The 26,525-nt window shown below is 43.9% G+C and overlaps 3 protein-coding genes across 7 annotated transcripts in view; 1 reads left to right on the top strand and 2 right to left on the bottom strand.

Moving 5' to 3' along the window:
- faah (fatty acid amide hydrolase) overlaps positions 1 to 25,318 on the bottom strand; it is a 30,836-nt gene extending 5,518 nt beyond the window's left edge. For 2 of the 5 annotated variants that reach the window (XM_088393344.1, XM_088393347.1), the window contains exons 1-19: positions 24,830 to 25,318; positions 24,277 to 24,390; positions 24,041 to 24,181; positions 23,820 to 23,953; positions 23,535 to 23,741; positions 23,415 to 23,455; positions 23,159 to 23,283; positions 22,675 to 22,800; positions 22,509 to 22,603; positions 22,194 to 22,293; positions 22,085 to 22,128; positions 21,978 to 22,017; positions 21,812 to 21,920; positions 21,575 to 21,720; positions 20,000 to 21,152; positions 19,135 to 19,289; positions 8,986 to 9,162; positions 6,978 to 7,066; positions 1,042 to 1,145 (exon numbers count right to left, since the gene is read on the bottom strand). In XM_088393344.1, coding sequence (XP_088249470.1) covers positions 21,027 to 21,152; positions 21,575 to 21,720; positions 21,812 to 21,920; positions 21,978 to 22,017; positions 22,085 to 22,128; positions 22,194 to 22,293; positions 22,509 to 22,603; positions 22,675 to 22,800; positions 23,159 to 23,283; positions 23,415 to 23,455; positions 23,535 to 23,741; positions 23,820 to 23,953; positions 24,041 to 24,181; positions 24,277 to 24,390; positions 24,830 to 25,051 — 1,770 coding nt within the window. In that variant the 5' untranslated portion in view covers positions 25,052 to 25,318 and the 3' untranslated portion in view covers positions 1,042 to 1,145; positions 6,978 to 7,066; positions 8,986 to 9,162; positions 19,135 to 19,289; positions 20,000 to 21,026. The remainder of the gene's footprint in view (positions 1 to 1,041; positions 1,146 to 6,977; positions 7,067 to 8,985; positions 9,163 to 19,134; positions 19,290 to 19,999; positions 21,153 to 21,574; positions 21,721 to 21,811; positions 21,921 to 21,977; positions 22,018 to 22,084; positions 22,129 to 22,193; positions 22,294 to 22,508; positions 22,604 to 22,674; positions 22,801 to 23,158; positions 23,284 to 23,414; positions 23,456 to 23,534; positions 23,742 to 23,819; positions 23,954 to 24,040; positions 24,182 to 24,276; positions 24,391 to 24,829) is intronic. The other 3 variants (XM_088393346.1, XM_088393343.1, XM_088393345.1) reach the window with 3 other exon arrangements.
- On the top strand, positions 11,639 to 16,370 carry LOC148388675 (diencephalon/mesencephalon homeobox protein 1-B-like). Its single transcript, XM_088393349.1, has 5 exons — positions 11,639 to 11,817; positions 13,726 to 13,882; positions 13,987 to 14,165; positions 14,234 to 14,669; positions 14,758 to 16,370. Exons 2-5 carry the CDS (start codon positions 13,729 to 13,731, stop codon positions 15,174 to 15,176), a joined length of 1,188 nt encoding a protein of 395 aa, XP_088249475.1. The 5' UTR covers positions 11,639 to 11,817; positions 13,726 to 13,728; the 3' UTR covers positions 15,177 to 16,370.
- A 163-nt stretch (positions 25,319 to 25,481) lies between the features above and the next one.
- Positions 25,482 to 26,375, bottom strand: uqcrh (ubiquinol-cytochrome c reductase hinge protein). Its single transcript, XM_088393353.1, has 4 exons — positions 26,211 to 26,375; positions 26,016 to 26,051; positions 25,786 to 25,947; positions 25,482 to 25,702 (listed from the first exon to the last, which is right to left on the bottom strand). Exons 1-4 carry the CDS (start codon positions 26,253 to 26,255, stop codon positions 25,670 to 25,672), a joined length of 276 nt encoding a protein of 91 aa, XP_088249479.1. The 5' UTR covers positions 26,256 to 26,375; the 3' UTR covers positions 25,482 to 25,669.
- Positions 26,376 to 26,525: the final 150 nt, after the last annotated feature.

Below are 26,525 nucleotides of genomic sequence, written 5' to 3'. Positions count from 1 at the left end.
GGGTGGACGAAGGGGGTTGCCTTTTGATTGGTGGAATCTTCCAACGTGTATCACAGTAATTTTTTTTTGTTTTACAATGAAGCCTGTCTGCGATGAAAATAACGAATTCCAGACAACAAAATGCAGTCAAGAGCGAGTCATGTGTTTGTGCTTCATGTATTTTAAGTCGGGCACCTTGTTGGGCAGCTATAGAAGTCCAGAAGATATTTTTCATTTATTTTTGACAAAGCGTGGGTTTTATTTGTGGCAACAATTTTTTGTTTTTATATCAATCTATCTGTATTTGTGATGCAGATATCAGACACTAAGACCTTATTTAAAAACAAAAACAGTAACATACTGCCTTGCTTTTGCCAATGGAAAAAAATAGTTATATTATCGCAATATTTGGAGACTGTCCTGCGATGAGGGAAAGTTGTTTGGAGAGAATCGGTGAACCTCATCCCGTCACCCGCAGCTTGGCGGTGGGGAAGGAAACGGGAGAAGTGCCTTCTCACTGAGTTTCATTAACCTGACCACATGTGCCAAAAGCCGCCGTGTTAGCCTTAATCAAAGTGACACCGACACACTTGACGCCTCTCCTGGGAAGCTCATCCGAGGGCCTGCTGGCTCGCGAGTACACACTGCTTGAATTTGCTTACACACACACGCTATCTGGCGAGTTCCAATTAACTCGGGAAAAAGTCTGATGTTTTTTACTGTTAGCCTCGTAGCATTGCCTCAATGTAACTGCAACATCAAATGACATCAAAATCATTAGACTGGAGTCCAAATTTAAATCCATCCAATATATAAAATGCATCTTGTATTGTCAATAACATCACATATAAGTGATTAAAATAGCATTAATATAATTTTGTTAGTGCTGGAATGACATGGCCTCGAGTACCGTTGAGGCAAAGCGAGCCCAACGCCACCCAGTATATTCGCACAAGTTAAGAATTAGCGCGCGATTAGCCTAATGCTCGGCAAAGAGGAGAAAGTAGCGCTTTCAAAGTGACAGAGAGTAAAAATCCACTTCTGTGGACAAGAATTACTCACGCAAAGGAGCAAAATGGGGGGTTTAGATGTGTACGGTAGGAGGACTGCTCGTGTTTAAGCTCCCCGCAAAGTCTCCCGCCGGCGGCATGATGGCACCCGTGCACCTGTCAGACAACACAAGACGACGAGCCGACGCGCCTTCATCAAAAGCGGCCTAGCAAATATTAGACAACCTTCAAACATTAGCCACGAGCATGCGGAAAATGATTTATTTTAATATATTTAAGATTTTTTTTTGCCATCGCACACACACATTTTTGCCATATTATTTACATAAATATTTGTATTATAAACTGCTCCAGATAATTGTTATCATGATATCACATTTTCTATGATGTCGACGTGGATTAAGTTAGTTAAGTCCCCACTGAAGGCCCAGGTAGCAACGGCTCGGCCCGTCACTGAGGACCCGAGGGTGTTTGCGGAGGAGGTAGAAGAACAACCTTCATCTGAGAAGATCAATCTTCTGGTGACACTTCATTTAGGCTGCATTGATGTGGAATTAGGGCCCATTATGGCTATTGGCAGGATCTGACAGCGCTTCCCAGGCGAGGCCTTTGCTGAATAGAGCAGATAAGGCTCTTTTTTTTTTTTTTTTTTTGGCCGCTCTTTCATTCAAGCCCGTCATCAGTATTGCTAATCAACTAAAAGAACACGTAAGGGTTTTTTTCCTCTTCTCCATTCGGTCAACTTTGGCTCAGAGGATCATACCAAAGCCTTTTCAAGGGTAGATTTCAATATTTTCAATTTTATTCTAATCTACAATCTGAATGCACGCTTAGACATCTCATATCACTAACTGACTCCTGGCCTAATCCAAACGGGTGATTTTCATCATTCAGAGTACGGGAAAGGTTTTAGTCGCAAAGGGGGGTTGGGGGGGGGGGGTTTAAAGTCACACTCGATAGGTTGGATGAAGTGGGTGTTCCCAAAAACATTTAAAAATCTGTAAACAGCCGTCTAGGTGATGACATCTTTGTGGTTCATTGTTGGCCAGTGCAGGTGACGGCTTGCCAGAGGTTGGGAGTGAGGTCAGCCCCCCCCCCCCCCCCCCACACACTTGCCGTCTACTGCCTCGAGACGCCCTCCCACCCCCCGGCGCATCCCTGACTGACCAAGCGGCTGAGAGGCACACAGATACCCCCTTAAGGAGCTTTGCTTTCTGCAGGAAACTTAATCTCCTTTTTAAACGCCATGCCGAGGCTCCTCACAAGCCCCTGAATGGAGCATGAGGGAGGGCAGGGGGGGGGAGAGTATCTCCGAGCCCACATGGCAGCCCGGCCCAAATCTGAATATGCGAGCCGACGCCTCCGACGCCAGCGCGGGAATTAAACCTCCGACAGGCCACGCCAAATACGCCACCTCGTCCTCGGGCCTTCCCGAAGCGCCTCGAGCGTGACGGCCCGTGACGGACTGACATGACAACATGGACACCTATCGAAGGAACTTTATGCTGGTTTTTGACTAACAAAGACACCCTAAAAAGCAAACAGCATCATTTCGCAGTTTAAAAAGAAATAGGCCTCGAGTAGTCAAGCGTGTTTTCTAGCTTAGCAAAGGTGTCCAGATGACAACATCACCTCTGCTAGGTCTGACTGGCAGGAAACTAAGCGTGAACCCTGACAGAAGTGTGTCAAAATCTTTGCGGGGTTTTATCCCGGAGGTGGTGTGACAGATTATCGGTGAAGGAAGGGGCGGCTTCTTTCGCCGGGAGCGGCGGAAGCACTTCGGGCCCCGTGCGCCGACACGCTACTCTGTCAGCGGACTATTCCCCAAAGCAAACATAGCCAAGGCTTTCTACGGGCGTTGGTAAACTCCCTGAAAAGGACTTAAGAGTGGCGAGGAGCCCCAAAAAAACACGACGTGTGCAAAGCAAACAGGCCTCACAAAGCCCAGGGACATGGTGCCTTTAGTTAACCTAAAAGGAGTTATGGTGTTCGTTTGTCGCTGTCTGAAAGGAAAGACACATTTTATCGGAGTGGCTACGACAAATGAAGAACGGCCAGTCTATTTCATGCTCAATTTATACAAGACAAGAAGGGAGACAGTAAAAACTGAACCTTTGTCCGTCCTCACAGTTGCTTGAGGACACATCTAGAAGAGCTCCACCTGTCCGAGACTTGAATATCTCTCATTCTCTGAAAGCCTTTTCTTCTTCATAAGCTCTTTCTACGAATGTACCCTAAAAACCTGCCCAGATTCCTCATCTGTCTTGGATCTCCCTCATTGGTCTTTAAGGGTCTTTATTAATGCAGACAGAGATAGTGAGTCTTTCAAGACCATAGAAGACGATATGGCCTATTGGAGTGCTTAGTTCTGACTAAATGAGTTTTGACAGTGCGGAGGATGCTCAGCCCAGTATTGTAACCAGTCAATGCCCCCCCACCCCATACTATATCCCAGTGCCTTAGATAGTGTGACACCCCCTCCCCCTGTCCGGCAGCTATAGCCCGACCACGTCGCAATCCTCTTAACGCTCTGCCTTATTAACCATTCATCTAAATGACATGAAAGCAAAAAATTGAGAGCGAGAGAGGTTGGCAGCTGTTTTTAAAAGGGGCACAAAAAAAATATAGAAGCCATACATTTGCGTCGTATTGCCCCCATTTGATCATGTGACAAGTGTAGCTAAGGCCGCTCAAATGTACTTTAGGTCCCATCAAGCGGAGCCAATTTAGCCGAGAGCGTCGGCTAAATTGAATTCCAATTAAGACGGCTGTGCGGATAATGAATACGCGGCTGATCCACGTTGGCTTTTGACTTTTTCAATTTGGGAAATTGGGCATCGCTTGATCCCTCTTACGCCCCCCCCCCCCTCAACCTCAGACAAATAGCAGCGCCAGAGGAAGCCACTCATTAGGGTCCATTTGTGAATCGAGTTTTGATTTCGGAAATTAATTCAGTCTTTTGAGGGCTGCGCAGACGGAAACCAAACTCGCAAAAAAAGTCCCATACCAGACTTGCTGATACTGAAATCATAATAATCGGTAATCAATGTCGCTAGGCAACAAGAAGCAAACTTAAATCAATTAAACCAAGGAAGCAAAAGTAAAGTCATCTATGGAAGGTGCTACAACATTTTTTTATACTTCTGTATGACTTCAATATTTTTTTTTCCGCCAGGCCTGATGTGTGTGCAAATTTTAATTTATGTTCAGGCCTTCAAAAATGAGATTCATTACATCAGGTAATAATAATAATAATAATTTCTCCAAAAACAGCAGGTGAAAATCTACTCAATCAAGTATAAATAAGTAAACAAGCCCTTTGAAAGCCATTAATTAATTTCATGTATCATTTAATGAGCTCACAGCGCTATATACAGAAAGAAAAAAAAAAACGATTCTCCACCTCATTGCACTGGCATCCATCAATATCATCACCAAGCGTGGTATCAATATTATCTACATTTGAATCCATTTGCCTGCTGCTAAACTGCCACCTCGAGTCCACTTTAAGAATTCTGCATAATCACACACAACATCCGCACATGCAGTCCCACCACCCCTGGACCGGGTGGCCGCGCCCGGCGCCGGGCGGGGCGTCTTAACGGCGTCTTTAATTCAGCCAACTTTGAAGTGGCACTCTGGCAAATGCACTCAATCAATTATAAATGAAATAATCTCCTTATAATATTAGAGATTTTTCCAGTCTAAGAAATAGCGGGAGATTAGGGCGCCCAAATCAGTTTTAGCGGTATCTAAAGTGACAGCAGCAGAATCATTGGAAGGAGCGGCGAGGAACTTAAAATGATTATGTAGATCTGTGTCAAACTGGCGAATGTTTCCGCAAATCCCTCCGCCGGATCGGCCGCCGTGAGGGAAACAGATTATTCTTGGCCTTATTTAAAGGGTTGCACTTCTTAAATGGGGGAAACGTTCACATATATTTACACTTATATTTACACACACTCCCTCGCCGCCATTTTTCTGGCTCCGGGGTCAACATGTTCCACGGAGCTCGGTTTTGTGTTGCTAATTCGACGAACACGCGTGTTTTGGTGTAAGATTAAGACACTGGCTGATTTTCATGTGGCGCCTCAGGTATATGATTCAATGGCCATTTTTTTTTTGTTTTGATTTTGAATTGAATAACTTTCCTTTTTGAGAAGTTTGGATGTTGTTTGGACTTGTTGTTTCTCTCTCTGCTCTTCTATCATTACTCACAGAAATTATGACCCAGCGCACATTTCTATCACGCTGGGGCTCATTCATCTTTGATTACACCTTTCAGATGATATAAATTAGGCCTATCCCACATTGTTAGCTTGATGGATTACAGGGACCCATAGGAAACGCACTGATCAATATCATGGATTAGCCTCATGAGTTTCCAGGCGATGCCATTGCGCTTGGCGGGTTTGTTTGCGTGGCGCTGTTCGCCACTAATAAAAACCTCGGAGTGTTACGTTTTGAACTTTGTAGTTTAAAATAGCTTAACTTCCATAGAAGACAATTAGCCTCACAAACGCTCATGTTGGGTTGGTCTGTTAGCTTGGCTAGCTTCAAATCAAGATGGCCGACTTCCTGTTTGCTTTTGGGCTTCTTTTTTTTTTAAGAAGCCATCTGTGGTAAACGTCTAGCCATTTAGGTCAGCGAAACTGATAAAAAATATATTGGGGGTCTTGTTTGAGATCCCTTAAATGCAACTTGACTACAAAAAATTAGTTAGAAAATGCGTCGCCTAATTCTTACACATTCAATTAATGTGGAATTAAGATGAGGGTTGCTGACTGGATATAATAACGATTAATTGAGTGAGCGGGTCTTTTGATATAACATAAAGAAAACGATGAGGACATTAAATTTAGTGAGTGTGACATTAAACACACTGAAGCATTTATCAGGCTTAATGAAAATGCTCCCTCCGCACAAAGGAAGGAGCCGAATGAACATGCGTTTAAAAATCAATCTCACCAATTACTGTCCATCTCTGTGTCACGCTTGCCTCGGCATACATTTAAAAAAAAAAATAGGAGGAAAAAAAAAAAGGGGGGGGGGGGCAGATGCTGAGTAGGAGACTGACAACTTCATGTTTGGGTAATTATCAGCACTGCCGCCACATCGTGAGGGGCCTCTTAACAGCCTCATTGTTGGTGTTAAACACTTTGGGCCGGCGATTGATGAATGAAAAGGGAACATGGACACACGCGGCTCTCGTGGGACTGACTGAAAATGTGTGCGTGCGTGTGCGACCTCCGCCAGCTGGGTAGACTAAACACAAGTGACGCACATGGCGGGATTGGGAGGACTATACCAGAGGGGGCTGGCTATCAATACATTATTCATAACCATCTGATGGGACGGGTCGGCTCTGACACACACAAAGTGAATGCGGCCACTTTATCATGTCAGTGACGGGGAGTGAGTGAGAAGTCCCCAAGCGTCTTTTTACTGCACTGTCATCAACTTCCGTGACACTCCCTCGTGTGTTAGCGCAGCTCATTCATCTCATTCATAGTCATGACTCTAATATACTAATAATAGCAAGCCTATTATGTCCGCATGTATCCCACTTGCTTATTCTTGGAAAATAAAACAAAAACCAACAGAGCTTCGATTCTTTTAGCACAACGAAATAAGACATTATAGTTGTAATTTCTAATCGAATCTAATATGATTTTACCTAATCAAATCTAATTAAATCTAATATGATTGTATCAAATTGAATCGAATCAAACTGAATCGAATCAGATTGAGTCTAATCGAATCGAATGGAATCAAATTGAATCGAATCTGCCCAGTTCCTTCAGAATCAGTAGTACTATATTGGCAAATCGAATAAGTTTGTGTGCAGATTCATTCCATTACATTATAACCACGTTAAAGCAGAGATATAACAATTCTGAACAGCAAAACAGAACCAGAAATGAACGAAGAATAATCCAAAAGGGTACAATTAATGATAAGATATTGCCCTCATGGACTCTGACATACCTGCCAGTCAGGCGGCGACCGCTAGCTCCATGGGCCTACTGGCGGCTGCGATTCTTCTTTGGAGGTCAGCCAAAGCTTTCCTAAGAAGGCTTTTTTGTAGAGCACGGTTTAAAACCAGATTATAAAGCAACAATAAAAACAATCCCTGATGCTCATTTCTCCAAACAACACCAGGCAGTAATAAAGCTTACAAAAGGAACGTATGTGCATGCTAACTTAAATATAGCAGTGGCCATTATTGCGATGAAGGCCTATAAGACAAGACTGCGCTTAAGCTGCACAGATGAGCTTCAATTCTCTAAATGTCGCAATCCACATGACCCGCAGATGCTTTAGCGCAGATTTGACCACAAAAGACAGATGTCGAGAGCTAGCTCGCACTATCGCCTGTTTGAATAGCGTAAAGACTCGGAGCTGTTTCTAAGTGCTCCCAAATCAGATAAAAACAGATGGAGAAAACCCAACTTCTCCGTGTAAGAGTGCGCCGCTTTGTGCGGCTCATGAGGACCAGAGAGGATTACCCCGGGATGGGAGCCTGGCTTTGGGAGGACTATGAAGACGGGAATATGGACTTTATAGGATCACCGGGAGTCAAATAGTGGATGGGAGCCATTGTGTGCGCCGTGCACGTTGTTCTTAGAGGGCAATACGATGGCGCTTGGCCAACAGGGGGCGAGAGAGTGTGGTCATGTGTGGACGCCATTTTGGGTTGATCCCCAGTCTTCCCCTGGGTGCTGGTTAATTACCCCAAGATAAATCCATTGGCAATTTCTCCAGTCGCACCGTCAGCCCCCCCGACTAGACCACTTCCTCCTTTTTGCTCTTTCTAAGCTCATGTAATGAATCACTAATCACTCATTCCCTCATGAGCATCCCTAGTCTGTTATCTCTTAATTACCCCCTTCCAGGGGGTAACAGGGCAGTGTGTAAGGAGGTGCTCGGTGGGAAAATAGCATTCCACTAAAGTCCATTTGTGCCCATGATGTATATTGAATTTTAAAATCCAGAAATCCTGTGAGGAAAGTATGGTGGCAGCTATTGTAAATTATCACCGTGGCCCGAGAGCCTCGGAGCCATTCTAGTTTATGGACTTGAAAAACCGGAACAAAGCGAGCCGTTCTCAATCTCCGCACACCTCCTTGGGACTCAAATGGTCCTCCGGTGGTGCATTTAGAAAATGAAGTGCCGAACCGGGTCATTTGCGCAACGTGGCGCTTGGGATTGCGAAAGTCCGAGATACAAATTGGAATTGGCAGTGAAACGGGGTCACGGGGATTTGTCCGCTGTACGTGCAAGCAAGATGGCGCGCGCGTACGCGGGAGGTCCGCTCAAACAATAGCAGACGCGTCCGAGAGCTGGTACAAACGGACTTAGGGTTTGTCGCTGCCATTCAGCGTCTTTTGGGGGAATTCCCACACATGGAACCGGCTCAATCCTTCCAGACCCGGGATCTTTTTTGAGGTCACGGTCAGGGAAAGGGACTTTCCCCCACCGAGCCAAAGTTCAAGATCCCGTCGTTGACATCATCCGACGTGCAAATCTGACAGGTGCCCCCTGGCAAGTCCTCATACGGTTGTGGAATTTAATCTGGCTAATTTCAACATATCCCGCCGAGGATCTTAAAGCTCAACTTGAGCATAAAGAGAGACTCCGAATGGCCCTTTTTTGGAATCCCGGTGTCCGTTTTGTGTCAATCCTTTAGTGAAAGCCTGTCAAAAATGGTTAGCTTCTCCAGAGAAACTACTTCTTTGCATCTTAGCTCCCGCTCTTGCCCTGCGCCTGCACAATTTCTTTCTCTCCTCTTGTTTCTCTCCTTTTGTTTCCATAAAGCGAGGGATTAGGAAAGATTTTCCCCCGTAAAGTAGTGGTTTGATGGGCTTTTATCCCACCATGTTGCTAAAGCTGTGTAGCCCCTGGATTAGAACCCGACAATAGGAACCCTTGTGCTGGGCCGCAGCCCCAGGGGCATAAGCAAAGCGCGGCTCTGAGAAAGAGGGAGGAAACAAACCTGCCAACCTCGATATGTCAACGTCTGCAAGAGGCGTTCGGGAGAGCGGCCTCGGGTTGCCTCCGCAGGAACACGTCGGGATAAACTCGGGAAGAAAACTTGCGGTCACCTTCACAGAAACCAGATCTTGCCAGGATGTTCTGGAGCTGCGAAAGCATCAGCATGTCCGATACCTGTCTAGAAAGAGAAAAACTTCAGACATTTGATTTTGAAAAAACTCAGGTGGACTTCCAGGGGCGGAGTAAGACTTTTTTTCTGTGGGGTGGCTAGGGTGTGACAAAAATTTTACTCCAGGCAGAGTCGTACAATTTGGAAGGAACATAGGAGGAGTTGTCAGCTGACGTTCAGCACGTGAGGCCTGCGTGGCATTGTCATTCGCCTCACTCTTCCCGGAGCAGAAGGTCGCTCCCCGCCAACCCGAGTCGCAATTCGGAGGATGGCTAATGGCAGCTCGCTTTGTTACTCCAGTCACAGAAGTCCCTTGGAAGCGCTCCATTCCAAGCCATACATCAAAATGATTAATTTCACCCAAATGAGCGCGCGTGCGGGCTAACCTTGACAGCGAGCACGCGCGGGCCACGCCGGCTAATATATTCATGAAGTTCAAGAAAGCTTAATGATACAAGTTAATGGGCTCTGAAGGCTGAAGGCGTCAACTTTCTCCTCGACTTGACGCACAAGGCTTGTGCAGTGGCCACTGGAGGAGTGAAATGACAAACACGCCGGCGTTCTAAAACCTGATTAAAAACCCAACGAGGTTCATAAATCGCCCGGGCTGAGCCGCCTCGAGTCCTGATGCAGGGATAAAGTTTGCAGGCGGGAAGAGGATGATGGAGAGGAAAGGCGATGAGTTAGATCTGGAGAGGAGCTTAAAAGTGGGGGCTGAATGCGGGCCCGGCGTACAGAACAATGAGAGCGCCCGGAAAATCCACGCAAATCTCAGATGAATTCCTGCTTTAGGAAAGTTAGCAGCCTGAAGGTGAGCACAATGAACGGCCGCGTTTGCAAAAGGAGAGGGAAAAACTTCCGACGCAGCAACAGCGTCAGAAGCACAAAATGGATGAAAGCCAATAAGCTGCAACTTTGAATAAATCAATCAGAAGAGGAGAAACGGTTTCTTGACTTGTTTTTCTGAGTTCAAAATCTCATCGCGTGTATTGAGAAACATTTCTGTCTCCATATATCAATCTGTGTGATATCTGTATGTAAATATTTATATCATTCTATTCTATATACAACTGTAGAAGAGTGGGGGGGAAAAACAAAAAATTTAATTGTGCATGAGATTTTTCCATGTTGGATTTTCCTGATAGTACTTTTTTTATTTAATCCCATTAAATTCATGAAATAATATGATCTGGGGAAAAAAACTTTATATATGTCATTTAAAGTTAGATTTGAGGCGATTCCTTTTAATTGCTTTATAAATTGTTTGCCCACATGGAGTCCTATTTCTATTGGCTTTCAAAGTTAATCCGATTGTCCTTTCCTCTTTAGACCAAAAGGCAGTGCAACTGTGCAATCTTTGGAACAAAAAGAAGAAAAAAATCGAAACATTTTAAACAAATTTGGCGTGTTATGTTTTACTGATATAATAAATAGGCCTCCATGCACGGATAACCATCTGTTGCATGGGGTGGAAATACAACAACGTCAATAGTTGCTTTGTTTCCCACGCTGCACGACTGCAAATGTGTCCAAACATCTCCAGTGAAGTTTAGCATTTCCCGACACCCTCCCTCTCGCCCCCCCCCCCTTTTTTTTGTCTCACACTCCGCACTCCACAAAATATGCAAGCTTTACTTACATTAAAAGGCTACTTCGTCTTCTTCTTTTCGCTGCCCTTAATTCCAAAACCTAAACGCTTTTTTCCCAACGAAGAAGAAATCTTTTGAGGAAAAAAACCTTGAAGAGGAGCGGGGCATTATTGTTTTAATCCTCTTAGCAGCAGTCATTTCAAGACATTTTTAAGGGAGGGTGTAAGTGAGATGGCGTCTTGTCTCCCAAATCCTGAACCCCCCCCAAAATAAATCCCTTGGGGGCCTGACCGCGGGTTGATGCAGGCAGGAACCGGGCAGCCGGAGTTTCCTACTCAGGTGACTTTCCGGCAAACAGTCGTTTAAGAAACATGAAAAGAAAAAAAAAAAACATAATTAATTCAACCATTTAAAGCAATTTTGTTACTAATTGTCAATCTTTTAATTAATTTCTGCAGAGTATTGCAGTTTAGAGGCACATGTCTTCTTTTGCACAAATTCAAAACGTATATGGTTGTAATTTAATTAATCAATAATATTGGATAAAATAATAGTAATAAATACAAAATAAATAAATACGTGAGCGTGAGTTGTGAGGCGCTGTCATGAAAGTGTGGCTGCTAAATTTTACAACGTTAAATACAATAAAAAATATGTGACTATCGGCTCTTACTGATAAAGTTCTGAATAAAATAATCACGTTCCAAACAAAACATAAACTACAAGGAAAATTAAGAATGGAAATTGACAGTACGTAAAGTACCGATGCAAAACTTAAGGGGAGGGGCTGCTAGTTGGAGGAGAGGGATGTGATTGGCTGACACCGTGTCTACGTCAGTGCGCCCACTAGACTTTTAAAAGGGCCAAGAGATGGACGCCACAAGCATCCTCTTCACTTTCCAGGAACCAACCAAGATGTTTTCGGGATACGCACAAAGTCAAACGGGAACCATTTAAATTATATTTTTAAACAGAAACATGAAAAGATGAGGATTTTTGGAGAGACGATTTAGGAGGACAACAATCGCTTGCCGGTGGAGATATTTCATTTTAGAAGAGCACAGCGAGGAAAGAGGTAACATTGAAAAAACTATTTGTTTTAATGTTTTAAACTCCAATTTTAGTTTTATGCTGCTTATTTTTTATTTCGGTAAGGAAAACAGTTCCCAAATTCACATAAATGTTTGGAGATTGAACGTTTAGGGGGGGGAAGATCACATAACGCTCAACTAATTCCAACTCCACCAAGATTGAACAGTTAAAAGCACATTTATCCAGATTCTTAACAAAATATTTTTTTTCAGCTAAAGGAAATCAGTTCTGTATTTGTGTCTGTACTCTACTCACTTGTAAGTGTCCTATTTTTTCCTGTCAAAAATGAACGAAAGACGGTTTATACCTGTATTCTTTTCCTTAACACTTTAAAATTTCACATTTTTTTGCGTTTTTCTATTTGGATAAAAGATTGCGTGCACGTGTTTTTTTTAATGTTTATTTCTCGCGGGTTGAATCCCTCCAATATAAATGTTTTTTTTGTCCCCACAATGTTTTCAATACAACTTCCACGCCTCAAGCTAAATGCTGCGTAACTCATAAATCCACGGCAATTAGCATAATGAGGGTTAAATCACAGCCCGGAGCCACTCTCTTGAAAGACGACAATGTTGATTTTTTTTTTTTTTAAGTCTTCTCTATTGCATTTTACAAGGGTGCAGATTACAGGAATACTGCCTCGGGTTGATGGAGGCAAAAGAAGGCGAAATTATGTTATTTTATAAGGAGATTTGATTTTATACACACGTACAGACGCGCGCACGCCCTCACGCACGCGCATGGTCGACCTTTCATGTGTCAGCCAGATGATAAATTAATAGCCCGGTACAGTTCAAACCTATTTGCACCCACATTAGACAGGAGTCCACGGGGACCCCACGCAAATGTGTCAGTCAGCCTGCAGGCGTTTGGACTATAACACGAAAGACCCAAGAATTAAGTAAATAGAAATGGGGAAAAAAAACGGGTTATACTGACACACAGTCAGTTTTAGAAATAGAGTTTTTCAATGGTAGAATTGGTAGTAATAAAAAAACAAAAGTTGTCACTGTCCGAATGGATTTTTTAAATGACTAGAAAAATATTAAACTACATAGTTGCCGTTAGGTGACAATTAATTCCTGCAAAATTATTAAGACCAAGTTATACTGCATAATAAATTGGCGATGGCAAAGCATCATCATCATGATAATTATTTTAAAACCTGATAAAAAACATTTATATAAAACATTTAATTGCAACATTTTCTGTGAACAAATTGCATGAGGCTGAAATTATGATAAGATATTTTACGTTAAATATAATGAAAATACAAATAGATTGCCATTGTAGACCTGCCTATAATTCTATGTATTTACAATGTGTGACCAATTTATTCATTAAACTAACTGGAAATATATACTAGCGAGCTTGAAATATATTACTAAACTTCATCATAATGTAAAAACATTTTTTTGTTGTCTACGGTGGTCTAAACTATATTGTAGCAGGAGTAATGAGTATAAGTATGATTATTATTTTTATTTATTATTTGTCCACAGCATCACAAGCACACTTTCTGAAACTATAATAACGAAATTTCGAGTGAGAAATTTTGCTTTAAATGTAACCATACGGTTCTGGAGAATTTACAATCCATTGACGCCAATTGTAAACCACAACACACACACAACAAACTCCACGATAAAAATACATACAAGATTTTTTGTGGCACACCACGTCGAGAACATCTACTAAAAAAGACTATTTATAAATATCTGCAGTATCTATGCCAGTGACGTATAGTGACAGGCAAATGCTCTTCCGCTAGATGGCAGACAGTTCATAAGTAAAAGTCGTATCTACTTTGGAAATATGCCATAATTGTTTTCAATGTATATGCACTTTGGCTCAATAAAGGTTGCCAGCATTAATTAGTGGCTTTCTCCAGGTCATGCAGCATTACGGGGTCAACGGCTACTCCCTGCACGCCATGAACTCCCTCAGCGCCATGTATAACCTCCACCAGCAGGCGGCGCAACAGGCCCAGCACGCCCCCGACTACCGGCCCTCGGTGCACGCCCTCACTTTGGCCGAAAGACTGGCTGGTAAGCATCAGCCGCGGGTCACGGGGCGTCGCCGTCGAGACGCCTCAGACAAACGTGCCCGTATGGCTTATTTTTTTTCCTTCTCAACGGCTGCACATTTCAAGACATCATCCTGGAGGCCCGCTACGGCTCGCAACACCGAAAGCAGCGGCGCAGTAGGACGGCCTTCACCGCCCAGCAGCTGGAAGCTCTGGAGAAGACCTTCCAGAAGACGCACTACCCGGACGTAGTCATGCGGGAGCGTCTGGCCATGTGTACCAACCTCCCCGAGGCACGAGTGCAGGTAAAACGCTGATATAATACCAGCTGTCTGTTTTAAATTGTGACAAGAAATGCGTATCTCACCTTCAGGTGTGGTTCAAGAACCGGCGGGCCAAGTTTCGCAAGAAGCAGCGCAGCCTGCAGAAGGAGCAGCTCCAGAAGCAGAAAGAAGCGTCAGGAACCGCCGAGGCCTCCGCCGAGGACACCAAGGCCGAGGTTACGCCTCCCGTGGATGCCCAGGCTACCCCGCCTCCACCCTCCTCCGCCTCATCCTGCCACTCCGAGTCAGACAGGCTGGCGGGGGCGGCGGCGAGGTCTCACGAGCCCGGCGAGACGAGCGTGGAGGTGAATGTCACCTCCCCCGAGCCGTCCGATGGCGAGTCAGCGGCGGAGGACAATTCGTACGCAGAGGAGGACAGAGTGAGGGGGGAGGCGAGGGGGAGGAATAGGGAGGAGGCGCAAGGGCATGGGGAGATGCAGCCCAGTGGCAGCTCGCCGTCCTACAAGCAACTCAGCCCAACATCAGGTAGGAATACTGTCTTCGTGACAATACTGTATTTTGGGAATGTCAAGACGATAAGCATGACACTCTGCTATCCAAAATCTTCTCCCAGAGTCCGCCCTGAGCTCGCCCGCCCTGCCGTCCTCCAGCAGCATGCCGAGCGGCCCGGCCCAAAGCAACTCGTACGCATCGTCGCCACTCAGCCTCTTCCGGCTGCAGGAGCAGTTCCGCCAGCACATGGCGGCCACCAACAACCTGGTGCACTACCCGTCCTTCGACATGAGCGCGCCATCCTCGCTGCCCTATTTGGGCATGAATGTCAACATGCCGGCCCCGCTGGGCTCGCTGCCCTGCCAGTCTTACTACCAGACGCTGTCTCAAGCCCAGCAGGTGTGGAACAGCCCCCTGCTGCCGGGGGCCTCGGGCGGCCTTCCGGGAAGCCTCAATAGCAAGACCACCAGTATTGAAAACCTGCGGCTGAGAGCCAAGCAGCATGCGGCCTCACTGGGATTGGACACGCTCCCCAACTGAAGGCGCCGCCATGCCAAGCGCTTTCGCCCTTCGATCCGGACTCGGGGACTTTGGCTCCACCTGTGTTTTCCTCATTCAACCGCAACAACTTCAGAGGCCACCTCGATTTGAACTTTCCAACTGGCCATGTTCTTTTTCAAGGCCTCTGCCAGAGGAACTTAAAAAAAAAAAGAGACCCACTGAACTGCAGTGCACTGAATCCCCGCTATCCTGCTGCGAATAGCAAAACCCACAAAATATGTATGTCATTGCCTAAAGATGCCACAAGAGGGTGGCAAAGCCAATGAAACTCAACTCAGTATACTGTACTAAGTTCCTTAGCACCAAGATGATTGGGAATAGGCGAGTATTTCCTGGAGAAAAAAAACAGAGCATAGTATCGTAAAAAGAATTTAAAAAAAAAAAAAACGCCAAATCAGGCAAGTCAGAAAAGCCGAACGGCAAATAAGCTGTACTCTATGCTTTCCCATTCCACTTTTGCTGCTGTACACACAGAATGAATTACACTCTTATTAGCCAGAAGAACGCATGCAAACATTACATTAAAGTTGACAGGTGGACCGTTGCCGTTGATTTAGCCGTCAACAAAAAAAAAAAAAACATTTGCAAAATTCAAATCGGTCACTATAATCCATGTACATGCAACAAAGACTCTACGTAACAACCCAGGCTAAATTTAGCCCTGTGGCTTACAAAGTTTGTCTCTCAGTCAAGGTGTACCACGAACTCTACTATTTTCTTATTTAGACAGGGCTTTGGTGCCATCTTGTGGCTCACAAAAAAACACAAATAGGTGAGTTTTGGTGAATAACAGGATAGGGGGAAAAAATGCTAAAAAAGTAAAGCAATGAATGTATGCGCTAAAAGCTAAAAATTAATTTGTGTTATATTCCTAAATCTGGTAATATGCATTGTTTGATCATTTTGAGCTAACCGCAAATAGAAAAGTAACCAAGTAAGAAAGTCCACCAAAATTTTACAGCACAACAACGACAGAAAAGCAGTTAAAATTCAACAAGTTATCATTTTAAAAACAAACTATAGCGGGATTAAATTAGAGCGCTCCAAGTCTTTGTAAATGACCTCTGTACATTTAAGATGTGTATCTTTCAATTGTTTAAAAAATAATAATTTATCTGTGAAATGTGAAGAAATAAATCAAGCCTGAGAGATGAAAATGTGTTTGCCTATTTCACTTATAAGATGAGTTGTTTTTGACAACAAAGTTGTAAAGTTTTTTTAAATAGTATTTCAGAAGAATTTAATCTACAAAAAAAGGCTTTATATAACAATTTGAGCAGTTTTGGCAGTAAAATCCCCTCACACGTATTCACGACCTTTGACCTCTTCTATGACACACACGCACGGCGCAGTTAGCTTCCATCACGCGACCCGTAAATAATTCCGCCACACGGCCGTCCCTCGCATCCTCGACTCTGAGGTTCCCGACGTGGCGCGCGGGGGAGAACCCGTCGCTTGTTCTGCCGCTGCGGGAGAGCTAATCCTGAATGACGCGGGGGTGTCACACCAAGCCCCCCCCCCCCCATACGCTGCCAGCTGAGGTTTGGCTGTGCACCGAAACCAAACGCTTTTGCCATAAGAAGATTACCTTGGGTCGGGATATCGATGGATTAAGTAAGAATAGAAGGAGATAAAATAGAAGGGAAAGAGTTCATACAGTCAGCAGAGTTCACACACCTGTTTTTTTTTTCACACACCACTATAAACCAACAAGGCCTTTTCTCTTGACCTAAATTTACAAAATATTTTGTTTTATGAAATCATATTAAATGAATGCAAACATTTTTCCAGTACGTGTATGTTGAGATGTTTGATTTTGGGAGTGCTTCTTTCACTAATTTTGAATTCATCTGGCTAGAAAGCTGGCCTTTGATGATGTCAGCATTTTTCTATCTTCTGATTGGTTGATTAGCAAATCATGTCTGTAGCAATCTAAAGTGATGAATATTTTAGAATAATCAGCATCTCTGGTTAGTTTTATTTATTTGACTTATTTTATATGTATATTATACTGATTGTCAGCTTCTCTAGTTTTATTTATTTGACTTGATTTACAATTATATTATATTGATTCTCAGCTTCTGTAGATGATGTAAGCAGTACAATACGGATGGTTTGTTATAATTGTGATGTGACAGTGGTGGTATTAAGAGCTGGATTAAGTCTGGTAAGTCCCCACTAAAGGCCCACCACTGCTATAAACTACATTAGATCACTTTCTCAAAGTGGTTGGTGTTTTCATAATGGGACACGTTTACACAAGACGACATTCTTTTAAGCGCATGCACTTCAGATCCTTTTAAATATGAGCTCCGTTTACCATCAACACTTGAGTTTTATTTGCAGCACGGTAGGGGTGGAAGTTAATGCTAAGTGTGTGTGTGTGTATGTGTGTGTGTGCTAAGCCGCTGAAGGTTTCCAGGGGCTCTTTGATGTGTATCTCGGCAATGCGCTATTAGAGGGATTTTCCTAGTTGACAGCTCAGAGAATGTGTGGAGGAATTGCGATGCCAGCGGGCCTAAAAGAATGCTGGAAACAGGATTAGGATCATATTCTGGCAGCGCCTGTCACTTCATCAATGGCTAAGGTTTCCTCAGTGACAGCCCTCCTTCTCTGTGAGCCTAAAACCTTTACTGGGACCATAAAGGGGGTGAGAGAGGGCGAGGGGGAGAAACAACACAATGATTGAATGGTGCGCCGTGATTTTCTGGGTTGGTTTGGATGCGAGGGGCTTTGTGTTGGGAGGTCGGAGAGGGGCGGCATTGGGAGTAAAAGGAGGGGGGGGGAGCTTACACCCACAAACACATGGAAGTTTTTTTTACATCATTCCTTTACGTTAGGGGGGCAGAGGTTAGGTGACCCCCCCAGGTGCATGAGGGCAGACCAGGATGCAGTCTGGAGTCCTGTCAAACTGGAGCTTGTGTATTCTAAGTAGAATCATAAAAAAGTTAAAACAGAAAAATAAAAGGAAGTTAGCCAATTTTTGCTTAATTCAGACATTTTAAGGTCATTTTTTCTAATTCCAGAGGTCAAATTTTCATCTTGGGGAATTTGTATGTAATTACAAACTAAATTGCAAAAAACTTGCTGACTCAAGAAACTGTAGTAAATGAGGTCCATAAGGTCAGATCATGCCAAAGTGGTTCTTCTCTTAGGTGGGGGGCCCTTGAGTGTCGCCGCCGCCAAAACAAAACCCTAACTCTACACATTTTTGCTCGCCCTCGTGAAACATGACTTCCACAATGCGGCAGGAGTTTGATTGTTGGCGACAAGTTATATAATGCCAGGAATTAGAGCCTAGCATGCAAATGTGAAATCCTGCTCTGGTTCTCCTGCATGAGACGGACTCTATCTGCAGGCTTCACTCGGGCTCCCCCCGGCTTTGTGCAACAGAGGCGCTCTTCCTTTTCTCCCCACCGACTCGGGTGATAATCCTGACACGCACTGTCTGCATTTTCTTACTGTACGTCTTTAAGCGCATTTGCCGAGCATTTATCTCGCCAATGTAAACCAATTTGCCTATAAGGGCCCGGGGCCAATCAAGACGCTGGAAGGGAGGGGGGGAGAGAATGGAAAACCCAAACGTAGCAGATGTGCAGAGAGGGCTCGACGGGAGAGCTTGGCAACGATGCCGGCTTTGACGAACAAGTGAATGCGGCAAAAAAAAAAGTAGAACGGAGTGGAAGAAAGAAAGAGCGTCCCTTGTCCGAAGGGTAAGCTTTTCAAACTTGGGATAGGGGCCTTTAAAGCCGATAGTGAGTGGATCACGGAATTGTTGAGTCACAGAATTGGAGAAAATCATAGTGAGCGTGTTTGTTAATCCTGTCATGGGGGAAAGGGGGGGAGGGGGGCATACTTTGGGAATCCCAGCCTCCTTCTTCTGATATTGAGAAGCTGCTGTATTGACAAATGCTGTTGTTTAATAGAACCTGAATACCTGTATCAGCTCTCTTGTAATCTCCACCGGGCTCCTCCCATCACACACTATTGCTTCCCGTGGAACCAGGTTGGGGGTCCAAAAGACATGAAGCCCCCCTCCCACTGTGTCGCATATTGCCGCGATGGCCATAATGACAATGGGTTCCTCGGTCCCTGAAATGGGACATTAAGACAGAATCATCCCAGGTTAGTTGGGGCGACAGCAAGGTGTTTTATTTGTCGGTACACGAGCACGGTAGGAGCGAGACCGGATGGCTTTTCAAGTACCCGATCGTATCGCCTAAGGTTGCTGGAAATGAGGTGTTTGGCGCTTTTATCAAGGCCGATTGCGTTCAACAGGCTGATCGCTGTTCGCCCCCATCACGGCGCACACTTCATATTTCACGATACACTAGCTCAACACTTTGCGGGAAGGATTGGAATCGTCGCACCGCAATAAGTAAATGGAGACATCCGGAAAGTTTTCCAGCCATGATGCCAATGGGAATTGATGCCACATGGTATCAAGCAATGAGGGGAAAAGTATAGCAATCCTTTGCTTAAATAGGATGTGGACTCTTTACCCTCCATTAAGTTAATGTGTTTGTTTATACAAGATGAGAGCTGCTTCATTTATTTTATCTGTTCTTTTTATACCCATTGATTTTAATATAAAACATTACAAAAAAATTCCAATAATAAATCAAAATAAGTTTTGAGGGTGACTGTCTAAATCTTTTATTTTAGTATTAAAAAATAGAGCTTTTCTTCTTCTCACATATGCAGCTCGTGTGAAACTTGCTAATTCAATAATAAACAAATTTAAATCCCCCAAATATAATTACCGGATGTTTTATTTGTGTGTGTGATTGTCAATGCCATACCTCCTCAGTTCCTGCAGGATTTATGAACAATGTCAAGTTCCCCGAGGGCCCGGCGAGTCTCTCGAGTGCCTCTTAAAGCTTAACGCTCCCTGACTGAGTGGCACAGCGAGAGCCACTCGCTCTCTCTCCACGCGCCTCCGATAAGAGCCGAGAACAACCTCTCGATTGCGGCTCGTCTCATGAGCTCGATTGTAATGGAAAACGTCGGCGCCGTACCTAATGGCTTGGCGAGAGCCGGGGAAACATATGTAAATTTATGTAAACCTACCGCAAAACACATATTTACAATAATGTGACGACACGCTAGATGGAGGCGGCATGTGTCATTAGGCCGCTTTATCGCTTTTCTTTTTACCTGGGAGGTGCTACGATCACTCAGTGAGAAGAGAGGGAGAAAGGAAATGATGTGGAGCAGTGATGAAGAAGAAGAGGAAGGGATACAAAGACAGAGTTGGTAGGGTGAAAAGAAGGCAAATTTATTATATCACTCATTGATCAAAAAAAGTTTGAGTACGTACCATCAAATATCGATATAACGTGACAGGACCCCCCCCCCCCCATAAACTTTAGAAATTCAAATTTGGGATATTCCAGTGAATAGCTAGTATGCAAGTTTGTCTAATGACTAATGGAAAACCACTTCAAATATGATACAAAAGTCTAACGCTCTCAAAACTTCAATGAAATGTGAAAACTTTTAAGTTTGTCAATGGATTAGCTTGAAAAACCCAAACATTGGAGTGCATTTTTTTCTAACATTATTTTTAAGTTTGTGTCTTTGCAGTAGTATGTGCACATTTTTAGTAAATAAGTCAAAGGTTTGGACAGTTTCTCCTTTGACTGGTACATACATTCTGATTTGAATGAAGATATTGCGATGAAATTATCTTGAGTGCAAAAGGGCACTGGTTGTGTTTTGATAACATTATCTCAAGTGCAAAGCGGAAATGGTTGTGTTTCACGATAACGTCGCAGACAGGCTTATCTTGTGTCCAAAGGTTCACTTAACAGACTTATACCTGAGGCCTCACTTGATCCTACTCTGTTTAACAAGGTCTTCCACCTCCTTCATGAAGCGCAGACACAGCTCGTCCTGCCACGGCGGGGCCACACACTGCACGGCCATGGGCATACCTTGGCTACCTGACAATGCCTACACACAAACGCACACAGGGCACACATATGAGGGCAGAGAAATTCCGAGAGGCAAGACAGCAGTGAGGCCACAGTCTGCTGTCGCCACCTGTTGACTGACAGTGGAACTACATCTAATATTTATCCGAGCAGAAACTTACCCAATTCATGAGATGGACATCATATGTAAACTTCACACCTGTTACTGTTTTATGTAAAGGCAAAAAATATCGTCCACAGCTAAAATGGGACAAAATGTGTTCATGCTGATGATGTGATGCAACAGTGTGCATTAACATAAATGCGTCAATAAACTAATAAAGAAAAAAACTGGCCTCTGGGAGAGCATCAATCATAAATGTAACTAACATGTAGCACAGAAATGGTGATTATTCATGAAATGTTTCCCAGTCCCGGCTCCCTTTTTGCATGTTGCATTACCCGTTTGAAAAGCTTGTCCCAGTGGTCCCGATGGAAGCCTTCATAATGGCGCAATTCCTCCTCATCCTCTGCTGTCACCGTGGAAACAGGAACGACGCCAGCAGGAAAATTGAGCAGATTGAAGAGAGCCGTGAAAGACGCACAAACTGGACAGAAAGATAAAGACAAAATAGGTCAAAACTAGGATATGAAGAATGTGATTTTTTCTGGGCACATAATAAATTGCGATGTCCGTACACATAAGCCTGCCGCAGTACAAGAAGTTGTAAGCAGGTCCGAACATGGGGCAGAGCAGCACGTCGATGTTGCATCGTCTCCATTCGGCCAGGGTCTCATCTATGTAGTCCTGACGAACACACGTTCAGTGTCTCCTTCTGCACGCGCTCAAACGTCATCTGCTCACCTGCACAGCCACATGCTGGTCCCACAGCTCCACAACAGACCTAAAACATGAGCAAAGAGAGTATTAGCGAGTGCCATTATTGACGAAGAAAGCTTGAAAGTTCTCACCTGACTCCAGTGGAGCATTGCAGGAGGAAAGAACCGCGAGGAGACTGCGGACAGAAAAAAAAAAGACTATGAGACAGAGCAGTTCTCAGCTCAAAAAAAGACGTCTCACCAGAGGTCTGATCAGGAACGAGAGCATCTTCCTCAGCCACAGAGGAAGATAGAAAGGAAGCACTTGAAGTTTGAGACAAGGATCAAAAGATCCCCCCTTCCTAAAAGTATGAGAGTTTGAAACCAATGTCAGAGTGATTTATTTAAAGTGATTTATGGTAATAGTCTCCTAAGTGACACACAAATTGATAAAACTAACAATTAACTTAAACTGAAATGTAACATTAAACCACTATTGCAATTCACTGGGTCACTTAAAGAAACGCTTCTCGTATGGCCGTGTTATCCTGCCCTCTGGTGGGCAAGACGAACTTACAGTTTTTGCATCAGAGAGGCGCCTCCATCTCCAAAGATGCCATTGCTAATGAGCAAAAGGGTATCCTTAACCCTCAGATGATTGTATGGCACCACCTTTGTGTTCACAGAATCATATTAGAAATCTAAAAACACACTTCACTTGTGCTCTTACGGTGAGGTTTTACTGTATGGCCCGCCTGCTCCAACAAATCCCTGACTTCTCGGAGGCTTCGGGCCATGCTCGGTGTCAGTTGCGTGATGCCGTCGCTTTCCACGTAGCCGATCCTCAGAGGCTTGGCGCTCTTATACACCTGACATACATCCCACAATTAGAATAACTTAAGGAAATTTAGACATGCTCATTTTTTTCTGTGTACAGGATCCAGTAAACCTCAATTACTTTTAAGTTTGAAAGTGTTTAAAAAAGTTTTAAAGTTTGTCTAAATTATATTAATATTTATTTCCAATGACTTTGATGGCTGCCACATTAATGCAATTTTTAGCCTGCACAGGACCAGTCTCTGCCTGTAGATGGCGCCAAATTGCAACTAATTCTGGCACGAGCGGACTCATTTGAAGGTTAGCAAACATTAACACATGAAAAAGTGATTTAGATGACCGCTATAAAAGATCTTGTGACAATCCGTAAATGATTCTGTGAGGACACACCTGCATATTAAAAGGCAGGGGCGGGATAGTTGGGTCCAGGTCAAACATGTGGTCGCAGAGCAGCGCCTGCATACCCAGAGCCAAGCCGTCCACATCCTTTGCCATTGGCCCGGAAGTTGCCAACACTAAATGCACCACAAAAATAGACATACTGTAATGAAGAGTACAATCAATACACATTAACACTTTAGAACTTAGGAAACACATTTTAACTTATTAAAACATGTTAAACAGCTCAAACAGATAAGTTACTCACCCGACTTTTGTCCCGGACCAACAGAGCTAACGCCCTGTTTGCTAGGGCACAAATAGGACATTTTATTGTGAGAGTTGAATGCCAGCTCATAAAAGTGAAGCCAGAAAGATGATAGATAACCTGACTCGGCCCGCTGTTGGCTTGAAGCCACAGATCCCGCAGAAGGCAGCGGGGATACGAATGCTGCCGGCGATATCGCTGCCTATGCCGAGGATGGAGCCGCCGCCCCCAATGAGAGCCCCTTCACCGCCGGAAGAACCGCCGCTGGTCTTCTTGAGGTTGTGGGGGTTTACAGTCTGCCCGAAGATGACGTTACTGCAGTCGTAGCTTCAGGTGACACACGAAGGAAAAAGCAGGTGAGTGTGACTGTTTTTTTTTTGTTAAACAGCACATTGTTAACTTTACCTCAACATGCCTTGGGGGACGTTTGTTTTCACAAAGGGAATGGCGCCTTGTCTCCTCAAGACTTCCACAATAACCGAGTCCTTCTCGGCGGGATCGCCGAGGTTAGAAACCAGACCGCAGGAGGAATCGTAGGACTGTAGGAGGGTTTTGAATGGCATGCGTGATTCGATACAGAGTCTGTATCAGCGATATATATGCACAAGACGCCATCTTGCCATTACCTTGTAGGCAATGTTATCCTTGATGCTGACCGGAACGCCATACAGGAGCCCTCGTTTGTTGGAGTCCAGAGTTTTTATATGGTCAAAACTTTCCAGCAGGATGGTGGTGCAACAGTTCAACCTTTTGTTTTCATTGATGGTCTGTAAAAAGAATGATGGTTAAAGTAATCAATCAGTTGATATTAGCTCCTCGACTCGACTCGAAGAATATTAAAACTGGATTTATCATACTGCACCTTTTCCATGTAGGAGTAAAACACATCTTCAGGTACCAGCTGGCCATCCTGTAGTTTTTTTGTCAGCTCAGTCAAGGACAAAGACAAAATGAGAGATGAATCCATCTTTGGATGCTGGAAGGAGAATCACACGTAAAGTTAAATAGCCTTAACTCTCATTTGAGTACCCACACTCACAAAAAATAAATGAAAAGAAATTCAGAGTGCTTACAATTGAATCACAATTTTAGATTTAGTGTTGTGCCATATCACTAGCAACAAATTTTCTAGGTTTCATTAAAATATAAATCTGCTAGGTTAAATGCTTTGGGTGATTTGTCATGAAACAACCCAATGCTCAGAATGTTAAAGTGGTTTACAATAATATTGAATTGGCTTTTTAATAGGACCTCCATCTTGTTTATGATGAAAATTTGGTGTACCTTAATTTTGTCGTGGTACTGTACTTGGCGAATTACTTTTAATTTTTTTAGGTTGTACTGCAAGTTACTTGGCTTAAAAAGTATTTTTTATGGTGACGTTAAGGAAGAAACACAAGCTATATTCAACTCACCGTTTTCTTGTATAGTAACACAGCCTCTTCGGCTTTTAGCAAGCTATCATCTCTCAGTTTCCTGGCTTTCTGGATCTTCCTCCTGGAGTCCAAGTGGCCGTCGACCGCCCGGGCAAGCGTCACAAGAGCCCCCGCTAGGCCAGCAGCAGCCCCGGCTAAGAGGGCGGCTGTTGACCAGGTATCCATTTCCAGCCCCGAGAAAAACCGTTTGACATTGTCCATACTCGCTAGCTAAAGAATTGACCTTCCCTAGCCTGTAAACGGTCTGTGTCACTTTGACGGCGCAAGCTCGTCTAGTATTTAAGGCTTGGAGTGTTGATAAGCAAATCATTAGCGAAAGAATACTACGGATGCCTTATACGCATGCGCAGTTTGGGTTTAGAGTTCCGTTTGGACTATTCAATAGCATTACCTAAAACGGCCTCCTAGAGGGCGCTACTGTTGCTATTCTTTCGTAGAATCTAACCGTTTTCATTGTGATATGGCTGGTTTTGTGTATTTTACTACGATCTTGGTTTTGTGATGCATTTTGCACAAAATAATTCAACCTAACTTTACATTTTTATGAATACCAGTGCGGTGAAAAGATTTTTTTTTACCCCAAATTAAATGAAGCCATAACCTACTTAACATTAATCACAAATTCTGATGCTTTAAATGGCAAAATGTCTTGACCCTTCCACTTTAATATTTGCTTCCACTTGCTCTGCAGGTTTCTAATATGATCATACAGATAAAATAACATACAGCGTATTCATATACATACAGTGAATATTTTAGATCTATTTAGAACCATATTCTCCTTGTAAGCCACTGGCACAGCCAATAAGAAGAGGAGCTTCATTTAACCGAATGGAAGAGTTTGTGCGCCACCTGGAGACATAAAATGGGAATTACACACCGACATCATACTGACCTGTCCCCCCTACTGCAATAAAATAAAGCCTCTCACTTACACAATGGTCCCGTGCATGGAGGAAGTCAAAAAGTTCCTCGGTGCAGTCCTCCGTTGTGGAGGAACGAGAGTTGACTCGGGTCTCACATTGTTCCAGACGTGCCTGTGTATGGACGCAGTGCTCCGCCTCTGCACACTTTTCTCGCATCGTTTCCAGGGGATCCTGCAAAACAGCACCATTTGATTTTCAGGTCCGATTCCTTTCAAACGCGAATAATGGGTTCAACATACCACTAGGTCCTCCTCTTCTTCTTCCTCCTCTTCCTCCTGCAACCGATCAGCGTTAGTGACAGTGAATATACTCATTCATCCAGGACTGGACTGTTCAGACATCAGCTAACATCTCATGCTGTCCTTCCATCCCAAGCTAGCGTTACAAAACAAGATGACACGTTTCGTTTATTCACCTTTATAACACCTACTTACGTCGTCTGGCTCTCCGTTCTTGATCATTTTGTCTTCGTGGACCATATTTGCTGCTGTGCCGTGTCCCTACCTGACCCAAACCGAATCAAATGTTTTGTTTGGAGGACAGTGCAGGTCACGCTAGTTGGATTCAAAGCGAACTAGTTTTTTGGTTCCGTCTTTCAAAATAAATGATCACTCACTATCTCATGAGTCGAAAGGGTCCCTATCTGGCGTTGTTATCCATACCTATTATTTAAAAACATATAAAGAGTAGATATTACAAATATATCAACGATAGCCACTAATTTTATTGAGACAACAGAACGCTTTTAA

This window comes from Syngnathus floridae, chromosome 13 (genome assembly GCF_059516105.1).
Source record: "Syngnathus floridae isolate MCC-2025c chromosome 13, RoL_Sflo_1.0, whole genome shotgun sequence".
NCBI classification, from domain to species: domain Eukaryota; kingdom Metazoa; phylum Chordata; class Actinopteri; order Syngnathiformes; family Syngnathidae; genus Syngnathus; species Syngnathus floridae.
Note: the sequence above shows the minus strand (reverse complement) of the source record. Positions and strands in the feature narration are given on the sequence as shown.

What these genes read in the sequence shown, in the direction of transcription:
- LOC148388675 (XM_088393349.1), top strand. Translation starts at nt 13,729, where the DNA reads ATGCAGCATTACGGGGTCAACGGCTACTCCCTGCACGCCATGAACTCC. An exon ending in TCCCCGAGGCACGAGTGCAG is followed by an intron (nt 14,166 to 14,233) that starts GTAAAACGCTGA and finishes TCTCACCTTCAG; the next exon opens with GTGTGGTTCAAGAACCGGCG. An exon ending in GCAACTCAGCCCAACATCAG is followed by an intron (nt 14,670 to 14,757) that starts GTAGGAATACTG and finishes ATCTTCTCCCAG; the next exon opens with AGTCCGCCCTGAGCTCGCCC.
- uqcrh (XM_088393353.1), bottom strand. Translation starts at nt 26,255, where the DNA reads ATGGTCCACGAAGACAAAATGATCAAGAACGGAGAGCCAGACGAC. An exon ending in AAGAAGAGGAGGACCTAGTG is followed by an intron (nt 25,948 to 26,015) that starts GTATGTTGAACC and finishes GCTGTTTTGCAG; the next exon opens with GATCCCCTGGAAACGATGCG. An exon ending in TCCATGCACGGGACCATTGT is followed by an intron (nt 25,703 to 25,785) that starts GTAAGTGAGAGG and finishes TTATGTCTCCAG; the next exon opens with GTGGCGCACAAACTCTTCCA.